At 37.6% G+C, this 9,524-nt stretch overlaps 1 protein-coding gene across 1 annotated transcript; it reads right to left on the bottom strand.

Moving 5' to 3' along the window:
- Nucleotides 1–278: 278 nt before the first annotated feature.
- On the bottom strand, nt 279–1,220 carry LOC106009083 (olfactory receptor 5V1-like). Its single transcript, XM_087197757.1, has one exon. It carries the CDS (start codon nt 1,218–1,220, stop codon nt 279–281), a length of 942 nt encoding a protein of 313 aa, XP_087053883.1.
- Nucleotides 1,221–9,524: the final 8,304 nt, after the last annotated feature.

Genomic DNA, 9,524 nt, shown 5'->3' with positions numbered 1-9,524 from the left:
ATGATATAGTCATGGATATTGGTAAGATACTAAAACACAAGCTTGATTAAGACAGGCTATTACATTTGATGAATCACAGAGATAATTATTTTGGATAACAAAATTCAAGGTTCCAGAGGATGGAGTTAGAGACACATACTTAAGTCAAACATAATATCTACATTTGTCTGCACATTTCTAAAATGACCAGGTACATATTATGTGTCAAGAGAAAGGTTTTTCATTCCTAAGAATTTATTCTAAACAGAGTACTAAGCAATTTTGTTCTAATATTGTACTTACTGTGAGCACATTCTACCATATACAGCCCTCCTGAGGACCTTTTTCACCTCCATGTTCCTCAGGCTGTAGATGACAGGGTTAAGCATTGGGGTGATGACCCCATAGAGCATGGAGATGAGTCTGTCCCTGGCAGGGGAGTGTTGGCTGGAGGAGGGCCGGATGTAGGTGAAGATGGCTGTGCTATAGAACAGACAGACCACCAGGAGGTGGGAGGCACATGTGGAGAAGGCTTTGTGCTTCCCTTCTGCAGACTGGATCTTCAGGATGGTGGAGATGATGTAGATATAGGAGATCAAGGTGGTCAGGAAGGAAATGAATGCACTGATACCCCCTACCACAAAAATAAGCATTTCAGCCGCATAAGTGGATGAGCAAGACAGGGCCACAATTTGTGGGATATCACAGTAATACTGGTTCACCAGATTGGACCTGCAGAAGGACAGGCTGAAGGTGGATATTGTGTGGATGGTGGAATTGAGGAATCCAGCTGCCCAGATCCCAGAGACCAGCTGAGCACAGTGAGCCTTGGTTATGATGACAGAGTAGCGAAGGGGGAAGCAGATGGCTACATACCGGTCATAAGCCATGACAGCCAGCAGGAAGACTTCAGTCCCAACAAGTGCAACCAGGAAATACAGCTGCAGAGCACACCCAACAAAGGAAATGCTGTGGTTCTTAGTCAAGAGGTTGTGCAGAATATTGGGGACAGTTGTTGTTGGGCAGAATATGTCTAAGAGGGACAAGTTTGCAAGGAAGAAGTACATGGGAGTGTGCAGCTTTGCCTCAGTCCCAATGGCCAAGAGGATGGCCCCATTCCCCACCAAGGTGACCTGGTAGATGATGGCAAAGGCCACAAAGAGAGGGTAGCGCACCTTGGGGAGGTCAGAGAGCCCAATGAGGATGAACTGAGTCACACTGGTGACATTATAGATGTCCATTTCCTCTCCACAGGTCTCTCTGGATGGAAGAAATCAACAAACACAGGTGAAGGTGGCAACCAGAGAGCTTAGCGCTGAGAAATTCTTAGAAAACAGTTGTGTGGTTAGTGATGAACTATGTCAGTTTTAATTTAGTAAGGGATTTCAGTTTTTTGAAGTACTGTACTCATGATACTTCTTGACATATTTATCCTTGCATCTTCATCAGGAGGAAGCCCTGTGAATACTCTATAGACTCCTGACAGTTCCTTTCCTTTGTCATCACTTTGAATCTTCCACATTTTCTGGGATTATATAATTCAGTAAAATACAACATGTGACCTTGCTTCATTATTTCTTATCATCTCAATGACTGAAGTTTTATATACTCTCCAATTTTAAAAATATTTGAAGGTGAAAACACTTGTATCATTTATTTGTATATTTTACAAAATTTTAGTATAGATTTGGTGTGTTTTTATAAAAATGGTTTAAAAACCTGGGAATTAGATGAATGGGAAAACCTAAGAAAGTACTGGCTGAAGGGTTGTGAACATGATGCTTATCTTTTCAGAGTATTTCTCCTGCAAAGACACAGCACTGGAATCATTTGGAACCTCAAAATCATATTACTAAGTGAAAACATTAGCATGTACAGTAGCAGTCCACACAACCACAGTGTTTAATAAGCTGACTGAAAGTCTGTGGACATGTACCCTGAAGAATTTTTCTATCACTTTAAAACAATTTTCCCCTTAATATCACATATATGTCATAGTAAATTCATACATAAAAGTTAGAAAATGAAAATGTACTCTCTATCCACAACTTCTAGTAAATTCTGCTTGGAGAAAACTTTCAGTGCTGTCTTTTTTAAATTAAAAGTTAATACAAATGACATATAATGATTTCTTAACACAGAGGATATGACATTACTTTCTGCTAACATTTTTTTCTTTTAAGATGTAAATGAGAATTGCCACAGTCTGGGGCATATGTTATATTTATTTCCTACAGCAGCACTTGCTTTGTGCCAAACTGTGGAGAAAATAATCTTTTATTGGGAATTTCTTCAAATCATGAAATATAGGAAAGCAAATTACACTAATTTCAAAATGCTTCTATGTCATGCAGTTAATGCAGGATATTCAATCAGTGAAATTGATTCAAATAAATAGCAGCTGTAATGTCAGTTCTTAGGTTTTTAAATGTTCATGAAACAGCTATTAACATTTTGTCTGCAACTCTGCATTTTATTAGTTAGAAAACACAATAGCAAATATATGTAAATATTACAAATTATATCTTGTCTTAAATATTAATTTGCATAGTAATTATCATTTTTCTTTTTACTGATTCTAATAAACATGATTTTTTATATCAGACATTATATGTAATAACATTAAAATAAGGTTAATGTGGTTTTTTCCCAATTTGGATAATCAACAATCCAATATTAATAATTGATCAAATAGTGTATCATATTTCTCCTAACTTTTGCACTTGATTGCTCATATTTGTCCCATAGTATTTATTGTTTTTATCTGTAAAATGAAGAATCTGTTCACATGGTGAGGGAACTTATATCAACAAATTACTCCTATTACAGAATACCATATTATGTGTTTTCTAATTTAATTAGAAAAATAAAAATGACATTTAGTCAATAATGTTTATAAGAAAAAGTTTTACAGCACTTCTCATTACTCTAAGGGAGCAGTAGTTCATTTACTAGGGATTCAGAGACGGTCCTACCAAATGTAATCCCTGTACATGATTTTTGTGACTATTTAGTATAAATGTGGAATTATAAGCACTCAATGAAAACCAGCATAATAAAAACCAGCATAAGGACGTGCATCTAACATTTTCTACGGAAATTGTCCAGAAATCAAACTTTTGTATTACTTATAATTTATTCATTTGTGTATAGTCAGTGCTAAAAGCATTATACAGTCTTTCTTATCAGTAAATAGTTACTTCAAGGTTTTGCTATATAAAGAAAATAACACAAGCCAACTAAGCAAAAATATCATACATGGTCCTTAAACCTGAACAAAATTAAAGTTTTGTTATATTTACTATTTCAATATCAAGAACATATTACTATGAATAAGACAGATTATATTACCAAGAAAACTATTAAGCAAGAAGAACACAGGATGATCAAGTCAACCAATGGGAGCAGCCAATAAAAGTAAACTCATGCTTATATTTAGGACCCATGTTAGGATTGAGTATATCATTTATACCAGACCCACTTTCCCAAAGGAAACATTAGAGTGAGGCATCTAGAGGGAATAATACTCTTGTTCAAAACCCAAATTACTTCCAACATATTAATGGGAATGAATATGAATATAAATATAAATATAATGTAAGTTCAAATATAGTGCTAAATCACAGGAGTGGCATTTTTGTTTCCTGTAATGGCCTATGGGAGGGGAAAAGAAAGACTTTCTAGGAAATTGCACGACCAAAAAAAGGAAAGGATAACTTTATATATGCTAAATTTATCATACTCACAGTAATCAGTCTTTCAACTTATAGTTATATCATCAAATTTTTATAAACATGCATTTCCATGGCAGATTAACAAACCTTAATGAAGTTTCATCCCTGATGGTATACTTTTAGCTTGTGCAGCTATACACCATCAATCTGAAGAACGAAACTGAGAATAGTTTGGACTGAGAATGGGTGGAAAAACAAACCCATTGAATCTGTCACCTATAACTGAGCTTCTATTAATAAATTGATTAGATGATAAAATAATCTTTGTGGATAGCTAGATACATAATTATAGTCATAGCATCAAGGTGAGGAAATATATGTCAGACCTATCCTGTTTATATTTTTTAACCTATTAGTACAGTTTTGTAATATATATGCTTGCTTTCCTTGTGTGGGTTTGATACATGTGCATCGCACATCCTAGATCTCTTTTATATACCCTCCTCCTCCTGCCCTTCCCCTTTTACTCCATCCCTTCATCTTCTTTCTATTTGCAAAAGATCTATCTTCCTGTTTCCTCTTGCCTCTTTTTTTGCTCTTTATTTATACTTTGAATTACCATATGGGGAAAACCATTCAGTGTTTAAGCTTGTTTATCTGAATTATTTCACTTAATATTAGGCTTTCAAGATGTGTTCATTTTCCTACAGATGACTCAGATTTACTCTTCTTTTATCAGACTACCTGTCCCCACAAGTATTAAGTTAGAAAAGAGTAGTCTGGAATGTGCATGTTTGTGGAAGTGGCCTTGGTTGTGTGCCTCTCTGCAGGGAGGTGGTCCAGAGTGTACCCAACAATCATTCACACACAAGGGGCTCATGGCTCCCAAACCCCAGCCATGCCAAGAATGGCCCCCTCCAACCATACAGGGCTTTGGCACCAAATCACTGTTGTCTGAACTCCATACTTAAGGAACTGAGAAACTAGGTGTGGAGGAGCACTTTCTCTCTTCTACCCAAGCTTAAGTCTCCATCTTGCATGAGGTCCTCCTCAGAGGGTTCCCCTTCTTCTTTGGTGTTATCCCCTGCCTCCTTGTTCTGTGGTAATGTTATTAAACTGTGTTCATATCACTGAATTTTACAATAAAATTACTTTCATGCTTTTAAAGTCATTGTGTGGCTCTTTGTTGTTGGTGCACCCACATACCTGTGACTCTTGCTGTCACAGTGCTGTTCCTTTGTGTGTACAAGCCCACAATGTTTCAGCACAAAATGGACAAGTTCAAGAAGGAACATAAAATGACACAGAGATGAATGTATCTCACATCTCTCCCTCACATGCACAGCTCTCCTTGCCTTTCTGCTGCTGTAGAGAAAGCAACAACAGCTTGGCTTCTCAGCACTTCTGTTTGGGAACATTTTATCCTGACAGTGATGACACTGTGACTATGTTCATATTTGACTGATAAAGAGCTCTAGGCTCAGATGTGCAGCACTGCCCAGCACCACAAGGACCCAAGTTCAAATTGAGCAGCACAACAGGAAAACTGTTCTTGATTGATGAATCTGAATTTCATAATCTCACTGTAGGTTTTGTATTTTACTCCTTGTATTTTATAAAATGGACTTTGTCTTCTATGTATGATTTTTAACTCTTTAGGTCTTTGGAGAAAGGATATTGATACTCTGTTAAAATATTAAGTATGCATTATGTATTTCCTCTCAAATCCTCCTCTTTTTCTTGGAATTCAGTTAAATATTATGTTTTGAAGATCTAAGTACCTTTACTTCAAAACCTTCTCTCAGAACCCACACTGTCCCATGCTCTGGGCCTTTGTCTGTTCCATCTGAACCCTCAGGCCTGACCAGCCCAGCACCCACCCATGTTCATTGCTCCTAAGGGTCCTTCTTCTCCCAGGACCAGATCCAGAACAGAGAATGGCTGGCTCCCAGCACCTCCTCACCCAGGGCATCAGAGGCCCCTGGTCCACCCATCCAACTCCCACTCCTCTAACCATGCAATGGCCAGGTGCTTTACACAGGATGGGGCTGCTCAGACCTTTTCTCTGGGAGGTTGGGTCTACAGCAGTTCAGCCTGGCTCTCTGCAGCCTGGAGGTCTGTACACCCCAGTGGATGCAGGCGAGGAGACCTGCAGGTGATGATGGGAGAATTGGGTGGCAGGCCTGGCTCCCAGGGTCCGCTTAGGACAGCCTGGGCCCTAGGAACTGAAGGTCTCCTCTGGCTCCATGTCCAGGGCTCCACCACCTCTGTCCACCCTGGTGACCATGCTGCCCACACCTGCCCTCTGGGACACACATGTGTGAGCACTGCGCAGCACACTCAGCCTGCAGCTGCACCAACCCCACCAGGAGCAGGAGGGGTCAGTATGGGGAGGCCCTGGACCAGGTTCCTCAGGGAAGTTCCAGTAGAGCTGCTATACATGGACAGGGAAGGGGTGGAAAGGGGACAGGGCAGAGGGGAGAGGGACAAAAGAAGAAAAAGGGAATTAGATGTATTTTGTGCATGTGCAAGTCCCCCACAATGAATGTGACCTTTATGTATTGCAGAATGCAGTAATAAAAACTAAATCTAAAATAAACCCCTCTAGTTACTACACATGTGACCATGTTACCAGACCCTCATCAGATGAAAGGGTGAAATTCTGGATGTAATGCATTTTATATAAAACAGCTTTCAAAAAAACAGTGATTACTATTAGATACTGCACAAATGCTATTATTCTCTATATATAGAATATCCACATATATAACTCTTTAAAATATTTTTTAATTTTAATTTTTATTAGTACAGATTGGCTGTACATAATAACATTCATCTCAGGGATTTGATACACATACATAAAATGAAGTTTTAAACTGTGTGTTGAATGTCAGACTCAATTATTTGAAAACCATCAAGCTTATAGAACACACTCTACTCTTTTATATCTCTATATATACTCATTTTTTGGTGATTTTTAATTTATCACTAACATTTATTCTCTTATTTCTCTTATTTATTTTTTATAGGATTAGTAGCATGCAGAAAGTGCTTATCATCTAAATGTCATCATCAAACATGCCTTTTAGTCTGTTGCTACAGTTACCAGCCTGGCATTATCCAGAGGGACCAGACATTACAATCAGATTAATGAGATAACTGCAGTTGTGATGTTATTACTCTGGGGTGTCTTCATAAAAATGAAAGTGGCTGTTTTGTGCCTTCCTTTTCATAGTAACAGGAGTGGATCAGACTTTCACTTTGCTTTTGCCATCATCTGCATGTTCAATGGCAATAATGAAAAAGTGCAGAGCGATGTAGGAGGAAAGTCTGAGGATCTGGAAAAGAGAAACCTCTGCAGTGGACCATTGAGACACAAGCCCAGGACTAGGGGACAGGACTCATCTTTCTCAGTAAGCCAGCATTGCTACTTGAATCTGTAAGGTGTGCTATGTTTATTTCTCACAATAATCCCTAGATAACCAAAAGAATGGATTTATGACATGAGATTTTAAAATACTAATGTTAAGCAATGTTATCCATTGGAACTTTCATTAATATTAAATCTACTTAATCTAATTAAAATTCTATAAAAGTAATGATTCATCCAAAGTGAACCTTCTAAAACATTATTGGTTTGTTATTAATCACATTATATTGTAGATATGAGTTTCTTGGACAGTTTGTATAGATGTACAGGATGGCACTGGTGTTCTGCACAAAATTATGCTGAATATACAGTATCAGTTTTCTAAGAAAGAGAAATTTTATTGTTATCACTTGCAGTCTCAGTATGGTATGTGTTCCCACTTGGATATTTAATATCTTTTATCAGATTTTTATGGTACATGGGAAACAAATACAGTATGTATTACATTTAAGAATTTAAATATTACATTCTCTTTGTTGTTGTTGTTGAAGGTATTACCTGTTTTTAGTTTTCAGTTTTCCTTTCAAGATTTTCTTTGCTGATATATAGAAATATGATACATTTTTACATTTTGATGTTCTATTCTGTGTCCTTGATCATATTGATTATTAATTTCAAGTCATTTTCTTTCTGCTGCAGATTTATAGTAATTTCTCAATTAAAACTCATGATTTCTTGAATTGGGCATTTTTACTTCATTCTTTATCTATCAGCACAGATATCTACCACTTTATTGATTTATTGATTTTGGTGATGAGAATATTTTAACTCTGCTCTCTTTGAAGGCCTCAAGCACACATAAAAATCCTATTATTTATACTCATAGTGTTGGATGTTAGGGCACCAGAACGTACTCATCTTGCAGAATGAAAATGTGCATCTCCACCTCCTCTTCCCTGAAGCTACAGTTCATCACCACTGTGTTCCTTCACTGCAGGACTCCACAACTTCAGGTCTTTCAGAAGAGTGGGGTCATGCACTCTCTGTAATTGCCTCTCTGTATCCTCTTCTTTTACTGAACATAAGATGACCAGTGTTCATCAAACTTCTTATATATAGAAGGATTTCTTTTTTCAGAACAAATAACACAGTCCATTGTTTGTGAACCACATTTTATCAATTCATTTCTGTGCCATTGGACACTGAAGTAGTTCACCTGTGTCTGATGCTCACAATGGCACTGTAGTGACCATAGGAGTGCAGATACCATTTCAAGATCCTCCTGTCCTTCCTTTAAATATATACTCAGCAGCAGGACTGCAGAATCCTAAAGGAATTCTGCATTAATTTTTGACAAAGTTCACTTGTTTTACATATTTTTTTATACTTGCTGACATTCTCACCAACCAAGTATAAGAGTTTGCACTTCTCCAAATATTGTCAAACACTAGGAGGTGTGATCATAAGGACAGTGAGTATTTAAATTACACAAAAATTGAATAAAAGACACATTGCCATAAATCCTTTTCAAAGTGCTTCCCTCCTTATATACACACTTATCCCTTTGTTCTTGTAACTTTTTGCAGGAGTTCTGGAAATAGACATTTGTAGGTGTCTTTGGTTGCTATGTTGTTCCAGCCTTGAAATCTAGAAGCCACACCAAAAAAACCCTTTCTCTTTTATTGTGCTTTTTACTTTGGGAGAGACCCAAAGCTCACTCCATGCCAGATTCTGTAGAGTGGATGAGGATGCACCATCATTTTTTGATAAACCTCACTTAAAATGGGTTGATCTTTGACAAAGTGACAAACAGAAAGGAAAAATTCTTCAAGAAATCAAAACATTTCAGAAATGTTAACATCCTACCTTTGTAAATGTTATCCAAATCTAAATTACAGAGTATTTTTACCTTAAATATAGATTCAAATATGACTTGGAAGCAGATATATTTTTTAAAAATATGGATATGTTAGCTGCCTTGATTGATGCAAATATTTCACAACAGTTACAGAGATCAAATCAAGTTCTATGTCTTACATTCCCACAGATTTTAACTTTTAACAGATGTAGCCTCCTCAGGGATGAAACATTGTAAGTGGGGTATCTCAGGCATTAGGGGAGGGTGAGCCATGTCCAGACCTTCACCAGGATGTGAGCACTGGAGGACAAGAGGTCCATGGGGCCAAACACCATTTACTTCTGCCAGGAGCATAAGTACTGAGATGTAGGGAGCCTGATGTGCCTGTTGTTCTAGGGCTGGACTGGGGCTAAATGGGCACCAGCACCTCCATGCTGAAGTTTTCCCAGACAGGGCTTCTAGATGAAACAGGAGAATTTGAGATTAAGTTCTTAGACACAATATAGCCAATATGTATTTTAGCCACCCGTTTGCAGATTGAGCTATTGAAAGTCTGAGAAACAAAACACTTCTCATTTGGAGTGGTCATTTTTATGTGCTATTTTGTGGGCTATTGGATGAAAAAGGTGCACCACACAGGGCA

This window comes from Heterocephalus glaber, unplaced genomic scaffold, assembly GCF_053883595.1.
Source record: "Heterocephalus glaber isolate CG9 unplaced genomic scaffold, H.glaber_assembly_v1.0 deba00001673, whole genome shotgun sequence".
In the NCBI taxonomy this organism is placed as follows: Eukaryota; Metazoa; Chordata; class Mammalia; order Rodentia; family Bathyergidae; genus Heterocephalus; species Heterocephalus glaber.
This window is presented reverse-complemented; position numbering and strand designations above follow the sequence as displayed.